At 33.8% G+C, this 25,711-nt stretch overlaps 1 protein-coding gene across 3 annotated transcripts in view; it reads right to left on the bottom strand.

The window, feature by feature from the left end:
• LOC123529391 (protein trachealess-like) overlaps positions 1-25,711 on the bottom strand; it is a 52,664-nt gene that overhangs the window by 12,651 nt on the left and 14,302 nt on the right. For 2 of the 3 annotated variants that reach the window (XM_045309722.2, XM_045309713.2), the window contains exons 3-5: positions 21,264-21,317; positions 3,880-4,118; positions 610-680 (exon numbers count right to left, since the gene is read on the bottom strand). In XM_045309722.2, the coding sequence (XP_045165657.2) occupies positions 610-680; positions 3,880-4,118; positions 21,264-21,317 (364 nt within the window). Of the gene's footprint in view, positions 1-609; positions 681-3,879; positions 4,119-21,263; positions 21,318-21,466; positions 21,673-25,711 lie in introns of those variants that run through there. The other variant, XM_045309730.2, reaches the window with a different exon arrangement.

Genomic DNA, 25,711 nt, shown 5'->3' on the forward strand with positions numbered 1-25,711 from the left:
AATGGCGCGCTCACTTACATACAAATAAACAATCATAGGGAGATTAGTACGATGATAGACCTCTGGGGCGAAATAAACCAGGCTCTGACAAGAAGATGAAATTTAGGGCGAATTAATTCAATCATTATAACATCGGACAGAAAGGCAGATACTTTAATTTCTGTTAATTTTCCGAAAAGAACGAGTCAACTGTTAGACTGCTAGCTCTTAGTTTTTTCATTTTCTTGAAAAGCACTAGGAGTTGAGGAACTTCAAACGTAAACATAAAAAACTTACCGAGCAAGTACTCTTGGTTTTATTGCCTTAATGATAGAAACCTTGCCACTGAAGTCGAAAAGACGATATAATATCGAATGACAGTACATGTTGTAGAACTCTTCCTGGCAATTTTTCAGAAGAAACATTTTAAAAGTAATTAAGTGTTGAATTGCCACTGGAGTAAAAATGGGTAAACACTTCTACCTGTTTTAACTGAGGTTCATCTGGCTATTAGTCCTATTAATACATTTTTGATGTTCACAATCAGTGTGCAAGTACTCGATATGATTAGGGCCAATGAATTTATCAGTCTCTACTCGGGCATATAATATCTAAAGTAAAGTTTTCTACCTGCAGAATATGGGCTCCCTGGTGGATGTCGAACAGGTCAGCAGATAAACCAGAGTTATGTCTTTGACTTCCTGCATACAAAGAAGACTTACTTGTGAGTTATTTTTATATAACTTTCCAATTCGAAACAACATTCACATTTTCATTAAAGCACGGTGATACTGACGTCACATCGACATACTGTTTGGCACAAACATGTGCCGAGAAAGATCTCGAGTGCTACGACATCTGAGTTATCATTTTACATAAAAAAACGTTTCTAGAAACCAACTGATATAACAGAACGGTGTTACACATAATTCGTACACTCTGAATCGATAATTTGATTGCAGTATAACTCATTGGACGTCTACAAACTTTTAACTTACTCCGCGGGACCTAACGGATAACGCGGTTACGAGGGCTATTCAAAAATAACGTAGACTTAACGAAACAAAACAAGAAATACACCATCATGATTCTTAATCTTTCTATTAATTGCACTACAAATTTGACGTGATTATGTTCATACAATTAGCAGTTATGCCTCCTTACACTAACACGGCGCACGGTGATTATATTTCAACGACGTTAACGACGTCAGGACTTTATCTAGATGCATTCATGAAGTTTTCATCAATTTGTATTGTTTATTTTTTTTAATAAATAACATCTAAGTCTTAAGAAGTTGTTTGGTTGGAATACTGAAAACAGTATGAACAATTATGCCAATCATCTCAGACAGAGATGAGCAGTTGTGTCATAGATTGACGTTGACGTCAAATCACTAATTTTTGTTTTCTCACTCGACCTTCACTGTCTTTTAGCAATTCATTTGCAAATGGTCTGTACCACTTGAAGATCAAGACATAGATAAGTGAACATTCTTGTAACGTCTACTTCATCAGTTTATAAATTTTAGCTGGTGTTTGCCGAAATCTTTACATAACTAAGCAAATATCTGATTATCTATGCTAGCCGATAACGACTTTACGTTCATTATCAATAGCAATACTCACTTAGTTCAAACATTGTTTATTTCCGCTTCCCAGTTCGAATGACACCATACTTTCAGTCAGTGTATGTCACATTGACTTGGTGCTGCACTTTATCGTATTTTCAGGTAAAAAGTGGGCTATCAGTGCGACCATTAGCAGTTGAGTTCAAATCATGACAGATGAAAATGCGACTGCACCAACCGATTATTCGTAGCTATGGTAATTAAAACGTTCTACGCGCTTCGCATATCAACAAAAAATGTTACAAAAAAATGTATGACCGAATTACACAAAGACATATATCTCACATTGCTTTCGGCAGCAAGAGTCTACGTTATTTTTAAACAACCCTCGTACGCTCATAAGCTGGCCAACTATAAATGGCGCAATACATGCACCATGAAATAGTGCTTCCCTACTTCAGCCATTCCTTTACATAAAAGACATATTAGTGTCGGTTTTTTGTGTCAATCTTTACACATACATACATGAAATGCTATTTGGTTTTGTTATGGAAAGGATGCGTTATTTAAACATGGCTTTGGACTAAGTGCTTCGTTTAGTGTCATTCGATGTTGTTGTAAAATAAACTTCCACTGAAGCCAATGCTAGAAGACTGGAAGACTGGGCGTGACTGGTGTATTAGATTTCATTACCTGCCATAATAGACAAAATCAAACCGAGTCTGCGATTAGTTTGCTTGTCTCCGTTCTACGCTTCCAATGGCCTTATAAATTTGATTTTCTTTCAAGAATTCAACAGACGTACGCGCATAATGTAGCTTACGTTGAAAATGATTCAGCTAAACTAGTATAAACAAGAATACGCAAGTACAATTCTATTATCCTTTTCCATTTATCATATCACTAGTGTCTTCAAAAGTGTAATTTTAATTAAGAAATAAGAGTGTTTTTTTTTCAATTTAATTCATTTCCGTATTTGATATATTATTTATTAAAGTGTAATTAGCTTAGGTTTTAAGTGCAATGAATGCTGAAACGATACGAAAAACAGAATTAAAGTTTTAATATATTTGAATATTACAACAGATTTTCAAATTAACTTAGGACTTTCACATCCGAAAATAACACAAGGACTTTCACATTCGAAAATAACACAAGACCCTGCTAACAATCAAACATTCATAAAGGGAATCAGCTGTACTTCATAAATGAAATAAGTGATTTAATAGGCAATGCTTTGATAATACGTCCTTACTGTGTTACGTAACTTAATCTTATAATATCCTCAATAGCCGAGTCTGGCAGAATTCTTGTTTGAAATTCACACCACAAAAAGCAAGCCACACATAAAAATCCACCCATAGAAATCTTAAAATCTTATCATGGACGATTGGAAACAATTTGATAATTGTCATAGTATCACTAACAGACAGTAGAACCAGTGAAGCCCTGCCAACATTATGCCAAAATGATTCCGGTTCACTTGTAATATATGTTATGTTCCAAGAGTATTGGGAACATTACAGGCAGTGCGAATAAACAAGATACGGCGCGATAGCTTCGTTCACGCTTCGTTTGAACAGCTGCATCATGCTATCGCAGATCAGCTACAAGATAGGTGTAAAACAAGCTGTCGTTGATAAAAGCAGATATATTGTAAACGAAACAACGTTAGAAATTCCCAGACAAATGAATCTGACAGAATAAAAATATTTTGCATTTAAAACTTGTAAGGTGGAGCATGGAACGGAAACTGTTCTGCTTGAATAGGAAGGTAATCACGTCACATTGACAGTTTATAATCACGAAAACGCTTGATTATGCATGTAATCACTCTTAGCGCTTGAAAAGGTGTGTAATCATGAATAGGTGTTCAATATCTTTATAAACTCTATAAGAACTAAACAATAATTGCTTGGAAGCAACAAAGCAAAATAACAGCGGACTCGGCTCCTGAGAGAGGCGGACTCGGCTCCTGACAGAGGCGGACTCGGCTCCTGGGAGAGACTCTTGGATAGGTTTGTAACTGGAAAATGTACATATTATAATTGCACGCTTTAAACAGCTTGTGAGCATTCCAGGGCTTGAACTGATACACACGACACTGTTGCTATCTGCATTGTAATTAAACCAGTTGCAGCCCTTGAATGTGAAAAAGTCTGCCTGAATAGTTGCCTAATCACTGCAACGTTTGACTAGAATGACTTGATAAGTATACAATCACTGCAACACCCGACTTGACACTTTATCTGCACTTGTAATGTGTATCAATGACCATGCTAAGCACACTTTAATACTCTTGTTAGAGAACATAAAATGTTAAAAAGTACCTTTCAGATTCTTGTTAGGAGTTTGTCCATCTATGGTCCAAGGCGGATCGCCATGTCCACAGAAATCCCTAAGCTTTAGATAACTAATTGACAATCTAATGATGGACGCTTTGTCCAGCTGACTTGTAATGGCTGCTGGAAGTGGTAAAAGCTTAGCCAGTTCGTAGAACTCGTAGTTTTCCTTTCCGCGCCGCGATCTTGCTGCGTCACGTGATTTTTCCTTTCGGATCTCCAGCACACTGAAACGATAAAATTGTATTCATGAAACAATACTGCTTAACAAGTCAAATCGTAATTGCAACTATGTGAGATATTCTCTCTCGCTCTCTCTCTCTCTCTCTCTCTCTCTCTCTCTCTTTGTTAGATAAATATAGGGTACGTTGCAAACAAAACATAAAACAACGTTTTCTGTTGATGAGTTACTGGAAACAAAAACATTACAAAAACCTAGACTTCTCGTTAAAAGAACATGCAATTATTGTCATTCTATTTATTTCAGTGGATAATTAAATAGGCCGTCAAAATTGATTGTTTTAAAAATAATTAAACACCATGAAAACGAAAAACTTAATTTAACCATATAAATCGTGTGTTAAAACTGTAGGATTTGAGAATGTTGCTTAAATTTGCATAATCAAATAATGTACTTCATTACATCCGCGTCTTCAACCGATGATGAATAATAGATTGAATTATAAGGCACTGTTGACGTATGGGAATCAGTGGGTTTATTCACAATCAAGTCAGCGTAATTCCAAATAGTCTGCGGGATACCATAAAAGGGATAAGGGAACGTCCGTATCCAAAAACCCGACGTTTTGGAAATGAAATTAGTTTTGTTAAACACACAAAACATTAATACATGTAGCCCACTGGAATAAAAATCCTTGATTGGAACTGACCAAAGGAAATGGAAAACATTATGCCAGTGAATACAGAACTGATTCAATTTTGTTTAATTGCAGTGACTTCTGTTTGCCCGATGATTATGATGGAAAACTTGACTATCTAAAACAAAAAAACAAAATTATTAAACAATTCTCAAAGGGGTCCGTAAACAAGCTTTGGTCCAGAGCGTGTTATTCCTGTAAACTGATTAGGTTAGACGCATTTCAAAGAACATTAGGAATTTCCTTGCCTTAACAATCGGAAACAGAATAGAGAGCGTGTAGCGGGTTAATTTCATTTAATTTTCTTAACGTACTGCCTTCAGCGTTCCTTTAACACTGTCGTCACTGCTGTTTTCTGTCTTTCTGTTGAGAAGGACAACCCCTACCATGTCAACACAATGTCAATAACACTTGAAATAATTTCAGCGGGAGGTCAGTTCATCGTTTAAGATGGACCGTACTGGATACATTTCCACAATAACCAGTCAAATTTAGTTAATTGACGAAGATGTGACATATTATATGACCATTCATTGTGTTTATTCGACAGGAAAAAGATCCCCTTTGATAATTCTGATCGTTAGAATCGTCAACTTTAAATTGTACACGTGACACCAATCTGTATAACCATACAGAATTGCCTAAACTATGTTGGCAGAGTCATTTAAATAAGATAAAGGTCTCGGAATTGAATAAAGAATTGGGTAGCACTGTTTTCTCAACAAAGTGTTAACATATCAAATGTAAAATATTTTACTTTTTCTATGTATGACACAAGTAAGGTATTTATCTATTTATTTATTAAACATTAAGGCAGCTTGCTCTTATTTGCTTCTCTCTGGTAAATTAGTTTTACGGCATTTTTTTCATTTGGAATAGTTAAGAAACGAAACAAATAAAAAAACAAGCAGTAAAATTGTAAATAACTAAACTTTAGAAAGTGCACTGAAATTGTACATTGTCATTGGTGCTTTAAAGTTTCATAAGTGAGCAGTACGTGTATTTAAAGACATAGAATACATCGCCATATATATATATAATGTGTAAATTAATAAAGAACATTTTTTTACTAATGGATAAAGTCCACCGTATAAAAAAACCCATTCGAAACAGGAAATATTTCTTCTGCAGATTTAGAGGAATTGATAAATATACATAGATTTACTGATTGTAAATGACACAGCTGTAACCTTTACTCTGCTAAATTTCTAAAATGGACTGGTCCATCATTCAATCTGGGCAGTACCATTTATTATTCAAGGAGTGTTCACTGAAAATTTACTGATTGAATAGCGAACAGTGCAGACCATGATCAGACTGCACGCATGTGCAGGATGATCTTGGTCTGCACTGGTCGCAAAGGCAGAATCACTTGCCGTCAGCAGGCTAAAGGTTAATATAGATATTGAATACTTAATTTCGCTTATATCTGCATTTGTAACCTTACAACAATAGGCAGATACATTTTAAAAATATAGCTAATTAGGCATGTTATATACCGAAAATTGTTCTAATCTCTTAATCCATACATTTCCACTAATTATAAACGAAATAAAAAGCATATCATACAGGAAAAATTAGTAAATATGATTGTATAACACGTCTGTCTTAAAACAATCAAAATTACGGTCTAGTCACAAAAACAGGCAGTGAGAAACAATTATTTATATTAATAATCGGGTACGGTGATTTACTGTTGTTTTTTTTTTTTTTTTGTTTTTTTTTTTTTTGTTTTTTTTTGTTTTTTTGACAGGACTTTTTTTGTTTTGTTATATTTTCTGGTCCTTTGGGATCATGGAGTCCATTCAATATCTTTGTTTAAGACGGTGCTAGGGGGCGTGAGGGTTGTTGCACTTTCCATTACCTCTCATCAACTGACTCAATCAAACCGAGTCTGCTATTATTTTGCTTGGTTACATTCTGTGCTTCCAAAGGATCTTCTTATAGATTTTATTAAGGTAGAACAATACAGTTGGGCACCGCCCTAGTACATGACAGTACTACAGTTGGGCACCGCCTTAGAACCTGATAGTAATTAAGGAAGGGGAACACTATTGGGCACCACCTTCGTAGGATTGGTAATGGGTATTTCACTTTCTGTGCTCTATTTTTCGATCTCCTTATTTTATTTGGCAGTCAAAGACGAAAATCAAAGTTTGAAAGGGCTATCATTTTAAATGTAAAATTGAAAAATAGCATGTTTGTATGATAATTTTAGCCGTACAGTGTTCGTTTTGTAATTCTTTGGTATCTTTTCTTGTTATGAAAAATGGACCAAACTGCGCTTTATAATGCATTAGAATCAGCATTCTCGCGACGTCATTAGAGACGGTATTGCTTAGCACAATTGGATTTAACGAGCTAACGAAATAAGCATCAAAATCATTAATGATGTCTAAAATAGAATATCACAACTAACAGTGATGGACATTGTAATGTATGAGGAAATAATCGTATGGAACCTTCAAGTAAAGATGAAAACAAAGGAATAGCCACATTTCAAAGCAGACATATTCACACGTTAAATAGATTAAGTTAAAAAAATAACTTTAGTCTCAAACCGATCAAGGCAGATTGTATCTTTTATGTGGGTTGTTTCGTCATGCAGCAATTCGTAGGATGTGGGTTTATTGGTATGCTTAGGAAAGTATGTTGTCTCTCCAGATAACTTGTTTTCCTTCTATGTAAATTAATTTTGATTTTGTAACTTCTTTGTAATTTATATTATAATTTTCTTATTTCTTATATAGTTTCAAAGTATTGTCATGATTTATTGTTAAACGTGTCTTTAATACCAAGGAACTACATATTGCCCATTTATACAATACTTTTCACTTCTAATTTTCATAATTTATTTGCATTTAAAGTTTGCAAATCTACATTTCTAGGTAAAACTTTTTTCACCATTTTCAGGTTTTATTGCAATAATAAGCAATATAACTACAGATTTAGCATTCTGCAGAAGAATCGTGTCATATTTAAGAAATTTCAGACAGCTTTTATAACCAGGAAGTAAGTGTCTAATTGAAACACGTTCGTTCGTAATGATATTCCGAAAGACTACGACAGCAGAGTATACATCGTCCTTGCTTAATACATGACATGAATTCATTAGTGTTAGACGCAGAGTTCAAACTATTTTATACTTCTTTTGTCACAATTAAGCAAAGAATTGGACAAAGTTGAAGAGCTTGAGATGAATTGAACACAAACCGCTTTGGAGAATTACTCACAATACTCGGCAATATTTAACAGCCGATTGTTGTCGAATAGTTTTTGACTGAGAAATATTTTTAAATGAGGAAGTCATATTGCAAACTGACCTGTAATATATAATAACAGTCTTGTATACAAGTTTTCATCTCGTATATATGACGTGATTGCCAAGTATGTTGTGTCGTTTGTTGTTAGAGTTTTTTCCTCGTCCTCCCTTTCCTCCCTACCTCCCATCGCCCCCACCCCCCTTTCCCCCCTTTTGCATTTGCACCCTCTCCTTTTACTGAGTTTTCGTGCCGACCATATTTTTGGCCACCGGGCCGTCCTTGGGTGGTGCCCCACTGTGTCGTTTTTTTCGAGCTTGTCTGTTTTTTTTCGTATGTATCTATCAGTGGTGTGTGTGTGCGTGCGTGTCTTGTGTACGTACGTGTTTGCGCTGCTTTGGTGTACGGCGTACGGAGACTGCGTATTATATAGCTTTCCCTGCTGAATATTCATCCTCGTTTTTTCCACATTCTCCAAACACCCCACCCATTTTTTTTATCTACTCCTTACCTTTAACCTTGCCCCCCCCCCCCCCCCCCCCCCCCCCCCCCCACACACACACACTTTCTTGTATTTTTGCATATAATTAAAATGTACTTAATGTTGGATTTTTGAAGCAACCCGTTTACTATATTTTTCCCTTGAAGTTTCTTTTTGTTGCGGACATTCTTTGCGATGCAAGGCTCTGTGACTGTGTTTGGGGTGCTCTGAGCTTCCGAGAAATCTATTCTTACCTTTTATCTTTTTAAGTTTGTCCTTAAATATAAATATTTGAAAGTAACCATGATTATAAACTAAAGATACTTTTTTTTATAAATTAATATAAATTTGATCTCAGGTGCCAAAGAAACAACAGTGATGAATCTGTTGGAATCAATATATAAACATAATATTTTTCTCTATTAGATGTCACCATAAAAACGTAAGATAGTACATAAATATATTGGACATAATTTCTTTTCTTCAAGAAAGCATTCCCCAACATGAGTAGCGGACAGAGAATGAATATAAGCAGAGATTTAACGAAATTTCTTACCCACGCTATTTACCCTATGGGCTGGGAATATAACTGTTTTGGTCAACCAGATCAACAATAACATAAGGTACAAAGTAATAATGTGATGTGTCTTGGTCTCTGTCATTTTACTTTCAAAATGTGCTGTTTTACATTAACGATGGGTAATTACCTATGAAGTAGGTCATAAATCAAAACATTTTCGTCTTTCAGAAGTTTGTTTGTTTGTTTACTATTAGTCAAGAATGTAAACGGATTATGTAATTTTCTTTGCAGTTAATTGCATTTCATGATTCGAACCATTCAGTAACAATGAAAAAATGATATAATCAATAAACAATATTGCCACCAATAAAAAAGAACGTCATGTCAAGTGTATTGTAAATATTACAGCTAGAAAGTCGCTACGTTTTCGTCATAGCTGCAAGAAAACCATCGCATCTTCTGCGGTAGTAGCTTTTCAACATTCTAAACTGACGTTTTGACTGAACGTATTCAATTATGTATCCTTGTTCGCATATACTGACGTTAATGTGTTCAACTCTACCTTGTTTCACGTATGATTGGTTGCTATCGTTAAAGTTTGTGAACGTAAAAACATTTAAATGATTATGGTTAATCAAAGTGGACAAAAACGTTTGAATTAAATAAACGCCTTTGGATAAAAAAAAATGTTTGTTTAGACCCCTCCCCCATCTCCAGCCCCACAGCAAACTAAATATTTCTAGCATTTTGTCATTCATATATCAATATGTTTATTCGTTAGCGGATAAATAGATATGAACGGGAATAAACGCCAATGGATCTTTTATATGTCAATAAATCTGTTTTGATTTTTGATCTCTCTCTATTACGTAAAACACTAGCAATTCTAAATTAAAATATTACATTTTCTTACCCAACCTTCTATCTTGGAGACTTCTACAGACGTTTGTTTAAGTCTGACTTTTAAAACTCTTTCAACTTTCATTATTCTGTAGTTCTAGATATAGATTATTAAATTATTTGGTCACATTTATATTTCGCTAATTAGAAATAAAGAAGTGCGGCTTCAATTTTCGTTTAGTATCAGTCAAAAAAAATGTAAATATTTCGACTTAGCGTTAACTGAAGCATGCAATTTCATGTAATTGCGTAATTTAACAAGTTTAAAACGATGTAGACACAAGATAACATTAATGGTAAATAGTTTTAATTCATCATTTTAAAACATTCAACTCTTGTCAAAATATACTGTAAAGATCGATATACCGCTATGTCAACTTTAAAGTTTTTACCAACGAAATTTTATAGTATCAGACAGAAATTGTCAAAATGATTCGGTTTGTCTAGCTTACGTAGAATTTGGGTAGATAAATAATTCATGTAGTGTCATTGAATGGCAAAAATGATTTATATAAATTCCTGCAACAAGGTACAATACTTCAAAATATGACTGCCATGGAAAATGTCCCAATATCTTAATAGGAGTATAAGCCTTTTTAAAACATGACATGACAAGACTATTTTGAGACACATCGCATGGTTGGTGTTCAGCCCTGCTATAGGACACATGTGATATATTCTATAATTGGCAGTTCTAAAGCATGTAAAGGCCAGCTGGGACTGAGAACTGCTATAATATTTGTCTTCTGACCCTTTTCATTGGACCTTAATTATGTTTCTCTTGTTGCTCTGCGTTTAGCAAAGGCATCGAGTATATGCGTTTGTAGTTATTCTGTATTTTACACGATTATCACTGTGTTTTATACATGTGCCTTTTTTATCATTACGTTTATAAATGATTCATCTATCGTTACACTTTCCTTTAACAACAAAACATGTGGATTAAGTTTAAGGCTTTGTACGCAATTGCACAGTTGTGAGTTTTGCCTCTGACCGTCCCAAGAAGTCTTTATCTGTTTGTTTTATTCTTGGTGTTTATTTGTTTTACTTCGTGTATGTATTTTTGTTTAACCTTTAGCCTGCTATATTTCTAAAATGGACTGGTCAATCATTCAATTTGGGCAATGCCATTTATTATTCGAAGAGGTTTTAAGTGAAAATTTACTGACTGAATAGGGAACAGTGCAGACCAGGCTGATCTTGGTCTGCACTGGTCGCAAAACGATTAAGGTTAAATGTCTATTGTGTAAGCCTCTATACATACTCTACCGTAGTGTTTGTTTCGGAATTGTATTCGTTGAATGTGGTTATTTCCGGATGGATCTTTATCATTATTGCTTTTTTAACTACTGTTCATGTATCTACTTAAATAATGTGTTTTAGTGTGCCATGGGTACTCAAAATGTTCCGATACAAAGGTTTAAACTGTTTCTACAGCGAGTATATCCATTTGATATAGACACTACATATATTTTGAAACAGTATTCACACTAACTGAAACTTCTGTAAAGAGTTTAAGGCTATTCACTTTCTGAAACTTTTGTAAATATTAGACAATTAGATAACACTTAACTGCGGAGGTCATGATGTTGACGTCGCGTTAATAATTTTCGAAAGTAGTTAAAAGAGATTCTTTGAAACAGACACCGTTTTTGACATACGTTTCTGTGGGTGTTAATCAGATTTAGGCAATTTCTTCGTTTGCAGTAATATTTTCGTCTGCTTTTGACATTCCTGTACAACTTTAAAATATTTTCTATTACTTCAAACGCATCTGCAAAATAGGGACTATTTCAAGCTTTCTTATTCCTTTGCGATTTTCTTTTACTATATGTATATGTTAATTATTCGTGTAGTTCATTTCCTCATCATTCTCAATGACATTCTGTGAATTCTATGAAGCTCTACATTTTGAAATAAAGACATGACATGAACGTTACGACCTATGCAAAGTTCGAAACATTGATAGAGTTCTAAAAGCAAATGTCCACATTCTAAGAACGAAGGTCCTCTCAAAACAGACAATACAACAGTGTTTGAATGTATCTATACATAAGGGAACGTAAAGAAAACCGTATATGCAGTCTTGAGAATTTGTTACTTTTTACTGAATCATGTGATCATGACAAGTCCTCACATTTAGCTGAAGTCTGACCATTCGTGATATTTATCTTTATCAAAAGTGCGGAAAAAGCCCTGCATATTCCCTCCTTTCGGAATAAAGGTTAATTAACAGAGTTACAAGATTCTATTTTTATTTTTGTCTTCTATCTTTTTTGGGTTTTCATTTCGTGTGCGTTGGTTGCTTTTCATTTCATATGACTATTCTAAGCTTGTTTTATTTTCTTTCGATTTATTAATTGTGTTGTTTAGGTTAATTTTTGTGTAGTTCCGTGACAAAATAGGACAGACTTAAGCACTCCGGGATAAAACAAGATATCCCCCAAGGATTCCGTGAAAAAACAGGAGAGCCCCGAAGAATTTCGTGATAAAATCGGAGAGCCACAGGCATTCCTGATAAAACAACCCCCAGTCATTCCATGACAAAACAGGAGAGTTCCCAAGCATTCCATGATAAAGTTGCAAAGTCCCCATGCATTCTGCGATAAAGTAACAGAGTTCCCAAACGTTCTGTGATCAAGTAGCAGAGTCCCCAAGCATTCCGTGATGAAGTTGCAGAGTCCCCAAGCATTCCATAATAAAGTGTCAGAGTCCCCAAGCGTTCTGTGATAAAGTTGCAGAGTCCCTAAGCATTCCGTGACAAAATATTAACATCTTAAAGTAAAAGCAACGCTACAGACTTTCATTGGTTAAAAAGAGCACATTTCATAATTTCCACTGAAACTATTTTTTCAAAACACATATCATTTGGACTTTTATACATGAGTAAATATGCTTACAAGGCAGAATATGTTACAAAATGTAATCCAGTTACACATGCTACCGATATATCATCCAAAAACTAATTCAAAATTATCTATCATAATAAAATAAGATTAAACTTTTCATTTTATAATTGTTTTAACCTTCATAGTGTTTTATTAAACGTCACCTTTGACTTCAATATGATAAATAAAAGCGACAGATTTTTCTAGTTTCATTCAAATACTGAATTACATAAAGATATAACTTTAATCATTTTACCACAAAGCCCCGATGTTTAAAAGTCACAAAAATACACGTAAAAATTTGTCTTTAGAAAACGGTTGATCACAATTTTTTAAGAATACAGAGTGTATATTTTATTTATTTTTTACTAGAAAATGGTTAGATACTGGCCAAATAATAAATTGCGGGTGAGCTGTTACAGTTTCAGCCTGACTAATGAACAATGTCTTTCCAAGGTAAGATCTGAAATCCTGTGTGTAACATTTTAAGCGATGATTTCAATCAGATTTTCAACAATTTTGATTATCATATTTGTAAGTGGCAAAGTGGAATTTTTCTTACTTCTCTTTCCTAAGTGTGTTGGTGTTTGAGTGTGGCGGGGAGGTATGATATATTTCACTGTGAAAAACGCTGAAGCACAATTAAAATCAAATTTCAAAGCGATGATTTAAATAATATTTAATACATGTTCACTTATAAACCCACCATATTATGCAATATCATTTTACTGATAAGGTTACGGATTAAGGGTTTTAAGAAAAATCGCATTTCAATGAGGTGCACAAGATATTAAACTACTAAGCTATCATGAAAATATTAGGTTTTGGTGTCCTCTGCTTACTGTGTGTTTATTATGTATTATCTATACAATTATATGTTAATTGTTGGTACTATAGTAGACTGGGTTTCTCCTCATTTTTATTTCAAAAATTCCACTTCGAAGGTGCATCACTAAGACCAAAGAGATTATAGTTTATAAATATGTACCTACTTTTTCACTGAATTACATTTTGACCCATATTGTGTACACTATAAAATAATGTGTAAACACAACAAACGATACACTAGCTAGGTACACTATCGATACTTCAAATCTAAAGTAGCACATTTCAATATTGTTCACATATGTCAAGGATGACGCTTCAGTATTGGAAATATAAACAATTCGCCATTTGACAGCTATCCTACATTTGTAACACATGTAACATATCAATATATATTCTAATAGTAGACAAAATAAGTAAGGATACGTGTGAGTATAAGATAAAGGAAATACGTTTTTACATCTGATCAAGCATTGGTAATACCGAATGAAAAGCGTGATAAATTATGAAGCTCTATCCTTGATGTTTCTAACAATACAATTTAGAAAACAGACGAAGAAGCTATCTGACATATCAGTATAAATTCGTTAAATGCCAAAATATTTTGGCTCGTGAAAGTGTTTTTCATTTTGAAGTCTTCTTCATACACGATTTTTGTGAATCTGATCCAATGTTTAAATGAATGGCTGATACAATTAAACTTATATACTGTGTATTGATATAAACATGACTACTGCAATGTCATACGTCACGAACCGAGTTTGCTATTATTTTGCTTAGTTGCTTTTCAATTTAATATGATCTCCTTTATAGACTGTATTGGTAATTCCCTTGAATACTCGTGAATATCACGAAAAAGGTTTCATGGATTTTGTGCTCAAACATCACAATCAAAATACGAAAAACAAAATATGTCCATAAAAAAAATAAAGATAAGCATCAAACTGAAGGGGGAACACGAGCATATATATCCAACAGGGAAAGCTAAATTCAAAGCTTAAGTTCAGACTAAGCCTATTGAAGTGAATATTAAATTGCAGAGACCATAAAGAATCAGTGCACTTTACAAGGCCAAGAACTCTGTCTTTCTTACTTTTTAAATTATCTCCCATTTTTTATTAAGTCCATGGAATAACTAAAACACTATCGAAGGGATTTCATTAAAACTTCACACATTGACAGAGGCCAGTATTTCACACACTGGCAGAGGTCAGTTGAGAAAGCAAGTAGTGTACAAGAATCATTACTATGTCTCCTTTACTTTTTGAATTGCCTCTTTTTGTGATTAATTCATAACTGTTCTGTTCAGAGTAGAAGTCCAATTCTTGTTAAAACTTCTGATCAAGAGATTCAACTCAAATAAATATTATGACCTATATATTCTATATAAAATGGGCAACGTTCACAGACCTGCCACACATAGCTAGGACCCTTTTCAGTGTATGTATCTTTACCTCATCTGGAAGAATTATGTTGAAGGGATGGATTTTGTTAAAACTGGACACAGAGATTGAGAACTTTGTGGGGAAGTGTACTGTGCAAGAACCGTAGCTCTACCATGTTTACTGAGATTGAGAACTTTGTGGGGAAGTGTACTGTGCAAGAACCATAGCTCTACCATGCTTACTGAGATTGAGAACTTTGTGGGGGAAGTGTACTGTGCAAGAACCATAGCTTTACCATGCTTACTGTTTAAATTTTTCCCTTTGTTTTACTCATAAGACGTTGTTCGGAGCATAACTCCAAAACTATTGAATAGATTTTGCTAATATTTATCACAATGGACGAAGTGCAGCAGAGTATAAACACTATAACTTCACTTTCCTTACTTCTTGAATTATATCCATTTCATACATTTACTTGAAACTTTTGAAAGGAATTTATTTAAAGTTTACAAGCAAGAGAAACTGCAGTGTGTAAAAACCATAACTACTGCATACATATTGAACGATAACACTCTTTTCTTGTCTATTTAGCTAATATGCAAACAGTATTTTTTTTTTCAAAATATTTCCACCCCTTGGTCACCTTTTAATGAAACATTTACTTTTGCGGGGACATGGTCATGCCCAACATGACTCTTGTTCTACCAAGTGTTATATATACGGAATATTTACTCATTCAATTAAAATGAAAAGGTATTACCTTAAAATGATAAAAGATAGAACAAAGTAGGCCATGTGTACAAAATAATGTAATGGTTTTAATTCTATGTATTTGAAATGTTTAAACTATCTAACACTTAAAACGTCTCTCCGCTCATTCCCAAACATTGAAACCAGTCCTAATCAAGTTTCAAGTTTTGGTGCAGATATCGTATCTATGGAACACCAAACACAATTTTGATGGTTTATTGTCATTTGCCTGTGGTAAGTTTTCACTCGGCAGTGCTAACATGTCATTTGGCAGTGCTAGCTTCTCATTCGGCAGTGCTAACTATTCATCCTGATGTTGTCACTTTTTATCATAAGGCTGTGGTAAGTTTTCATTCGGCAGTGATTACTTATCATTGGCAGTGCTAGCTTGTCATTCGCCATTCAGCAACGCTAACTAGTCCTTTGGCAGTCTGTACTTCTCCTTCGTTAGTGGTAACTTTTCATTCTGATGTTGTCACCTTACATTATGGTGTGGTTAAATGTCATTCGACAGTAGTACTAGTAACTTGTCATACAGTTGTGTTAACTCGACATTCGACAGTGCTAACTTGAAAATCGACAGTGCTAACTTGACATTAATTTAGCTCTGTAGAATGACCAGTCAGCACTGCCGAATGAAAGCTATTACCACAGCCGAATGACAATAAACCTTCAAAGGCGTGATTGGCGTTCAATACTTATCACATAGAAGGTTCACCGTCTAACAATGTGAAAATCGGTTTCAAGAGCAGTAACAAAATACGCCTAGACTGGAAAATTTGACTTTTATGCTTTATTTACAAAGGAGGTGTACATCTTGATGTTGTAATGAAAGCAGTGGGAACCTGGTAAATTGTTGAGAAGTTATTCCTAAGTTTAACTCCAAACTAGCCCGGCCTATCTTATATTGATTATTTACAGTCTAACATTCGATTCCGTTGAAAAATAGTGTAACATAATCATTGCTTTCTCTGTTGTTTTTTCTTTTTTCATTTCTTTTACTTTTATAAAAATGCAATGTAAATAGAATAAAACATAAATAAATAAGTGAAATGATAAGTCAAACTGAAAATAACATTTCACGAACGAACTGAAGTTATCAAGATTAATTCCACTTATTTAAAAATAAACTTTAAGTTTGAAAGCAGTTTATAATGCGTAAATTCATTTCACACTATCGTGGTCCTTTATACAGTATGAATGGGCGTTAGAAAGAGTTTCAAGTTAGCTGAACACGTATAATTGCATATGGGAAGGTTAAAAAATATATTTCTCAAATCGTTAATTTGTTGGTAGTTGTGAAATGAAGCACAGAAGTTGCGAACTGTTAGATTTTGTCCCTTTCAAAATATGTGCAATGCTTTTAAAACGCAATCAAAACGTTGCATAATAGTTTTATTTCCTATAGAAATTATTTCTTCGACAAAAATTAATTTACATTACTTTTCAGAGGATGAAATGATGTGAAAATATCAAGGTTTGGTTAAATGGTTAAGTGGTAATAAAATTAAAATTACTTTATCTCAAATGTGTTAGAAAGTTATAGTTTACCAAAATAAGCTGAAAATATTGCATGGTAGGCAGCCATGCTGATGTGACTTTCAACTCCAGAGGCATTTGAATATTTGTAAAAACACAGTACCCATATTTCTTTATATGACACAGATTAAAAGATCTTGACATCTGTAGCAGTTAATAACCGAAATAGCGCTGATTTTGGTATCTTTACCACTTAAACAGTACTTTTTTCATGGTAATAAGAAAATGAGATGGGTACAAAAACAAGAAAGGTCTTACGTTAAAAACAAATTAAAACTAACTTACACAGGTCACCTTAAATCATATAACGTTTCATTAACTTGACTGACTGAATAAACATGTACTGTCACTTGAAATTAGTTTGTACGTTATTAATTTATATTCTTTGAATAAATTTGAAGTAACTGATATATTATTAAAACAGCTAATGCTAGTGATTGGTATTGTCTCCGACTAATTTGCATCTTTTATTTCTGTTATGCTTGATTTTAAAGGACTGACTCTATGATACGTGTTTTCTTTCTTTTGATATCATTTATGTCAATGTTTCAAATTATCTTATACAAGCTTGGCAGCTTTATGCCTTATTGATACTTCTCGCACTGAATACTGAAATAATGTTGAAAATATTGACAGGACCTAAATAGTTGCTCAGGTAGCGTTTTTGCTGTCGTTTTTCTAAGTCCCGCGTTTTGCCATTAAGTTTGTGATAAAATGACATATCCCGTTGTTTGGCTGCATATCGTCATAGACCCTTCTAATATTTTTAATAATATTATTCCCTGTCCATGAAAATCGCTAGCTTCATTAACCATGACCTTTCTTGGACGTGTGTATCATTCAACACGCTTTGTAAGTATCATAGAAATGAAATTATGACACCCTCAGTGGACATATCAATGGACTTTGGATGAACGAGTGACCTATCACACGACTTAAGAGTTTCACGATTTCTGATTTCGTAAGGGAGTTCATTCCACAACCTGGGACCACCTACCGAGAATGACCTAGTAAACAGTGCTTCTTTTATCTAGGAATTTTGAGATCCTATCTGAGGCTTCTATTGTTAGAATAGGAAACATTTTTGATTTTAAAACATCTTAAACTGTATCTTTTAAATAAAACTATATACGCAATCTCGTTTGTTCTAATGATCACCTCTAGTTCTCTAATCAATTTAATTTACATATTTTCCTTACTTGATTGGTACTGAAGCCTGACGGGGTAGTGTGTGGTATTTTGAAATAATAAATGATTGCACTAATAACCAGGGGGATTGAATTTCTATATGTCGCCCGTCTGGGAGTACCATATAAAGCTATAAGCACTGGTATCCGGCAATAGTGATAAGATAACCTGGGGAGGGGAGAGGTGGTGGGGAGTGCTGTTTTGGCTGTTCGTTTCAATATTTCCTGATTTTTGCATTCTATTTCTCTGACCACCACCATGCACAACATTACATTGGTGAATACTGTTCATTCTTTCCATTCATGACTTCTCAGACATTGTATGTTCCATGAAAAGTTGAATCATTTTATCTACATTTGTATAAAATATATTCATTATTTTCTACACATTTTCTTTCAATTGTTTCTCATTTTATTCTCTGCTTGTCTATATAGTTGTGTATAATTCATATGACAATTCTGTCACAACAAATTTTTCATTCTATTTTCTATTTTTTATTTTCTCTTTATGTCTTACCACGAAGTGTAAATGTCTTGAAGTGTTCATATTTTTATATGATGTGTTGTAATATTTTCTTTATTCAATTGATTACACGTATTTAATTTCATGCAGACATGATAACAATGTTATCAAATTTTATATGTAATCCAACGCCTTATTGTACTTTTCTCACATAAGAGTTTTAAGGGTATGGTGCGCGGATTACAAATAACATTTATTCTTTAATTACTACATACTGTTGATACCACTAAGGATTCATTTGTTCGTAATACGTTATTTAAATTCATGTCTTTCACTTCACTGTCTATGTTACGTTCTAAAGTTAAATGTTAGAGGATCATAATTATGTTAGACGGGCTACTGCCAAATATGTTATCCTCTTAAACTATTATCATTATTATTATCAAACATTTTTTAAAAAAAAGTTCACCTCTTATAATTCTAAAGATTTTAGATATTTTTCAACTACAATGTATTTTATTATCAACAGTCTAATAATCATGATCTTTCCTAAAAGGATATGGATATCTACCTGCAGATCGGTATAAAACTGACCGCTACTTTAGTGTGTGTGATCATACATAGCTCACGTTTAATCATTCGTTTTAAACACGGTGATACACTTCCGCCATTATTCTTCTCATAAACTTAATTTATATTTTAAAAACAAATTAACTACTTCATCTTCTGATTCTAAAAAAGGTACAAAATATTTGTCAGGGCCTCTGTCACTGTCTTAAGTACACTACGTTTTAGCTACATGCATGCAATCTCTTTTGTTCTAATGATCACCTCTGGTTCTCTTATCAATCCAATTTACATATTTTCCTTACTTGCTGGTACAGGGTTCATTGGTACTGTAGCCTGATGGGGTAGTGTGTGATATTTTTGAAATAGAAACTGATAGCACCAAAAACCAGGGGGTTTGAACCTCTATATGCTGTCTGTCTAGGAGTAAAGCAATGGTAATCCGGCATTAGTGATAAGATAACCTCAGGGGGGTGGGGGGCTATTATGGCTGTTTGTTTCAATATTTCCTAATTTGTGCATTCCATTTCTCTGACCACCACCATCCACAATATCATAACATTGGTGTATACTGTTCATTCTTTCCATTCATGACTTCTCAGACATTGTATGTTCCATGAAAAATAATCATTTTATTTACATTTGTATGAAATATATACATTACTTTCTGCACACTTTCTTTCAGTTGTTTATTCTCTGCTTATCTATTTAGTTGTGTATAATTCATATGACAATTCTGTCACAACATATTTTTTATTCTATTTTCTCTCTCTCTCTCTCTCTCTCTCTCTCTCTCTCTCTCTATCTTCATTTCTTATCACGAAGTGTAACTGTCTTGCAGTGTTCACATTTTCATATGATGTGTTGTTATACTTTCTTTAGTCAATTTCTGTTAATACATGTGTTTAATTTCATGCAGACATGATAACAATGTTATCAATTTTTATATGTAATCCAACGCTTTATTGTACTTTTCAGTCTCACATAAAAGTTTTAAGGGTATGGTGCGCGGATTACAAATAACATTTATTCTTTAATTACTTCATACTGTTTATTCCACTAAGGATTCATTTGTTCATAATACGTTTTTAAATTCATGTCTTTCACTTCACTGTCTATGTTACATTTTAAAGTTTAATATTAGAGGATCATGTGTTAGACGGGCTACTGCCAAATATGTTATCCTCTTAAAAATATTATTATTATTATTACTATCATTATTATTATTATTATCAAACATTTAAAAAAATTTCCCCTCTTATAATTCTAAAGATTTTAGATATTTTTCAACTATTTTATTATCAACACTCTTATTATCATGATCATATTGTATATAACGTTTCCCAAAAGGATCAGGATCTCTACCTGCCTCGGTTTAAAACTGACTTCAATGTGTGATACATAGCGCTCGCGTCTTAATCGTTCGTTTTAAACACGGTGATACACTTCCGCCATTATTCTTCTAATAAACTAAATTTATATTTTAAAAATAAATTAACTACTTCATCTTCTGAAGTCTAAAAAAGGTACTTTAAATAAAAAAAATATTTGTCAGGGCCTCTGTCACCGTCTTAAGTACACTACGTGTTAGCTACATGCATGCTGCAGACGATCAAATTACGTAACACAGAAATACAATATACATAGCTGTGTGCACAATGTATGCAATATCTAAGCCAAACTAGTGTGTATATGATATGCAAGTGTACAGAAAATATAGGTCACTCACCGCCCACCAACGTTTGGTAGTCCTTCCGTGGGGTCCAACCCTAAATCCTTTGACCTGTAATAAATCAAAGAGGAAGTAATAGTCTTATAATTAACAACACAAATGAATAATTTTCCTGTCTGGTTTAAAAGCTGTCTTAACATTTACTGTAACAGTTCATCGACATGCAGATCTCGGAGAATATTAATAAATAAAACACCTACCTTATTTTCTCACCGTCTACTTGAGTCATTTGAAATATTAAGATATCACACATCCCCTTTCATCGTGTCTAACTCCATGCTTTATTCGTCAACTAGCACATTTAATTTGAAATGATGTATTGCTTTAAATTACATTTAAAATGCATGTTTTAACGTTGAATTTGTCGTAGGCCCTAGAACCGTGAAGAGGTATTAACTGGGTGTCTTTTTATTGAGGTTCTAAACAGGGGTATTTTACATAAAGATTTAATTCGTTTTATTCTTTTTTCTAAAACACGTTAAATAGTCAAAATGAACTCTTTTTGCTGAATTGTTAAAGCGATATAGTGTGTGTAATTTATTCTGTACCATGTCAACTTAAATACTCGTGTTCTACTGTGTCATCATGAATACTAGTCAATGGAACAAATCGTCATTCAAGATAAAGGCTGCGAATTTTTTTAGCATGTTCTGGGTCAAAGAGTAACTTGTTATATGTAGTCACACGTGCTGTCTTTCACAAGGTGTAATTCGGTGATTAGATCACACAGCAGAAGTTCAGCAAGTTGGTGTCCTTTTTATAAAAAGTAATAATAAGGTTAAAAATGGGGATATCATGCAATATCGTTATTACATGGCCAACATGAAGTAAAAAAAAAATAACAAGAGCCACAGAAACGGTTGTTAATACCTTAGGTTTTTGTGCACATACAATGCTATTACGTGCATCTCTTGTGTCTTGTATTTTGTACTGCTTTTTCTATTGACGAAATTTGACCAGTGGTTTTTTTAACATTAAATTGTTCTTGCTACAGCCAGTCTTATTGTTTAACGTCAACGATTATCAATTTTATCATTTGTTTTTACGTCGTGAATGTCATAATTTTGGTATAACACTAGTGCATTAGTGTAAGAACATGTTGATGTCACGTCGTTTCAAGATTACTATTTTAGTATTTCTTATCAGTCGTCTTAGTTTTAACCCAAAAAAAAAATCCAAAAAAAAAATATAAAAAAATAATCGTGAGTAAATGGTATATATATTGTGTATTTTTCACGAACGAACTAGTTAAATAAAACTACGAAGATAACAACTCGTTTCTAGAAAAATAAGATTAAAACAAATACTAAAAGTAAACCGAGACAGTGTGACACAGTTTCACCATTCTAGCTGCGTCATGACAATTATGATAAATCTACCTGTTTCACATTTTTTTCCACACGCATTTTCCATGTTTCAACAGGTAACAAGCGGGGAAGATGATTGGCACTATCTATCATATAATTAAGATTTACCACAATATATATATTTGAAAGTCTAAGAAGAGAAGCTGCTGCTTGAATTCCACCTAAATGTAAAGTTGAAAACGATGGACTGGTAAAATCAGATATTTTTGCTGGGACTGTGCGAGTGTCGCAATGTATGCTCAGTTGCATTAATATCTTGTTTTGGGCCATAACGTTAGAAAATAGTTAACGTTGCAAAGCAAATTAGTAATGATCGCTGGTGCTCAATATTTCTCTACATTCCGTCACTTCTTTAGACCCACACATCTGTGATTTTCCAGTTGTAACAAATATCACTGCAACACGAGCAGTGCTAAGTATGCACAATGCACGTTTCGAACTATAATAGTGTGTATACAGTACTGGATTGGAGGAAAAAGTTATGAATGAGAGTGTATTACCTTATGTTTGTTGCTTGTGATCATTTATGAAAATATCGTAAAGTATATAATAATTTGACAAGTTAAAAGTTTCTTCATTCTATTATGTTAATTCTAGCGATACATTATATTTAAAGTATGTTAACCGCAGTAATTGATAACGGAAGTGAAATGCAAATGCTAAGAATAATTGCTTCTTTTGAAATTAATTATGCATTGAACCTTTAATCGATGCACATAATTCTTAGATTCTTCTGCGGTTGTTTTCCACGTCTTTTAAGTTTCCATTCATTAAAGTATACAAATGTACTAAGTTTCCCGAGTAAAAGAAAAGAAAATATGAAAATATGCTCATCGACACAATTGTACTTGACGATATCCAATGTACTAAATCATCATCAAATGAATATAACTTGATTAAATATAACTGTATTCATACAGGAACATTCATAATTAAATATCATGTATAACGATCCTTTGTTAAAATACTGCCAGTTTTAGTGGTAGGATATGTTCATACTGGGTCTATATGTAAAAGATGCACAAAGCTGTTAATTTCATGTTTACAAAGAATTTATGATGTAATTTATCCTATTTTCAAATATTAATTTGGATCATATATGAGCCGCGCCAAGTGAAAACCAGCATAGTGCGTTTGCGACCAGCATGGATCCAGACCAGCTTGCGCATGCGCGTAGTCTGGTCAGGATCCATGATGTTCTCTTTCAAAGCCTACTGCAATTAGAGAAACCATTAGCAAACAGCATGGATCATGACCAGACTGTGCGGATACGCAGGCTGGTCTGGATCCATGCTGGACGCAAACGCACTATGTTGGTTTTCTCATAGTGCGGCTCAAATACTTTTTACAAAGCAAAAACAATGACAAAGATTCGATCGTGATAGATACAAAGCACGCCTTCTAAAACAAACCCTTCAACGTCAAACATGCGGACATGTCTCAAAATAGTTGGGTCATGACATTTTTACTATTTTTTTATAATCTGCAAAGTTTTAATTACAATGTACCTTACGAAGCGAAGTTTTAAATAACATACCAATAAAAGTCCGGTTTTGATAAACCTTGTCCCAAACGGCTTTTCAGATTACTATTTAATCTGAAAAGCGAATCCGAATTCTAGTCGGTAAACTTTGTAAAACATTTGGGCAGATTATAATACCGGTAGCCATGTGGAAGGAACTATTGATTACGTTCATTGAAATCAACCTAACCAGTGTTCCTGGATTCTGTACCAGTACAAACCTGTTCTCCGCAAGTAACTGCCAACTACCTCTGATTCATGTGGGGAAGTTGGCAGTTAATTGCGGAGAACAGGTTTGTACTGGTACAGAATCCAGGAACACTGGTACGGTTGACTGCCCGCCGTTACATGGCTGAAATACTGTTGAAAACGGCGTTAAACCCAAAACAAACAAACAAAAACATGACCAAAAAACTCTAGCAAATCTGAAATGTGATAAACCGAGACATATGATCCCATAAAGCCACATCTTGAAGAAAACTGAATTAAAATCAGCTCTCTTGCAATGAAATGTTAGTATATGTAACATTATTACATATGGATAGATACAAATAAAAGTAACAGTATTGGATCCATATTTATCTTTAATTGGAGCTCCCGTAAATGAATAGTGTCAACCGTTTGAGCCAAAAAGTGATAATCTGTATTCAGAATATAATCTTAACAAGTGAATGAAGTATTGCCATGCAATAAAATGTCCCCTACCGGAAGGCACCTAATTTTCTCTACTGCAGTATAACATAATGAACTGATATCTGTCAATGATGTATAAAAATATTGTACTCAGTATGTTATAACAAAACTCTTGGATTAAAATTTGCATATATAAAAACCTACAGTTGTTTTCATATGGATTTTTGGCCGATTGTTAAAAAGTTATATAAGTTATTTATAGTAACAACAAAGGGAAACTAATCCTAAAATAATCTATATAATGTAAGTCCACAAGAAACTCTTTACCAGGTAGAGATAGGTCAAAATACATCTAAAAATGGATGTAACATGCATGTTGTACCACAGAAAAGTGGTCTTGATTTTTTCCTATGGCCAGTAATAAAAAGTAACAAAATAATCTATTTATAGTAACAACAAAGGGACATAATTCTAAAATCAAGGCTGCCTCATGGTGGTGATATGCCAAGTTACATCAAAATCCCTCCATGCATAAAGAAGAAAAGCTCCGGACAAAGTCATTCTTGAATTTGACCTTTGACCTCTAAGTATGACCTTGACCTTAGACCTAGGGCCCGGGTTTTGCGCTCGCCATGTTGCCCCATCCAGGAGAATATTTGTGCCAACTGATATTTAAATTCTGTTTAGCATGACAAAGTTATAGACCGGACAGGAAAAAAATCCTATTGACCTTTGATCTCAAAGTGTGACCTTGACCTTTAAGCTAGGTTCTGGTTGTTTCGCGTGGCACGTCGTCTCATCAAGGGGAACATTTATGCCAAGTAATATTGTAATCCCTTGATGGATCTCATCATGGGGAACATCTGTGCCAAGTGATATTAAAGTCCCTTAATGAATGACAGAGTTATGGACCGGACACGAAA

Source organism: Mercenaria mercenaria, chromosome 1 (assembly GCF_021730395.1).
Source record: "Mercenaria mercenaria strain notata chromosome 1, MADL_Memer_1, whole genome shotgun sequence".
NCBI lineage: Eukaryota > Metazoa > Mollusca > Bivalvia > Venerida > Veneridae > Mercenaria > Mercenaria mercenaria.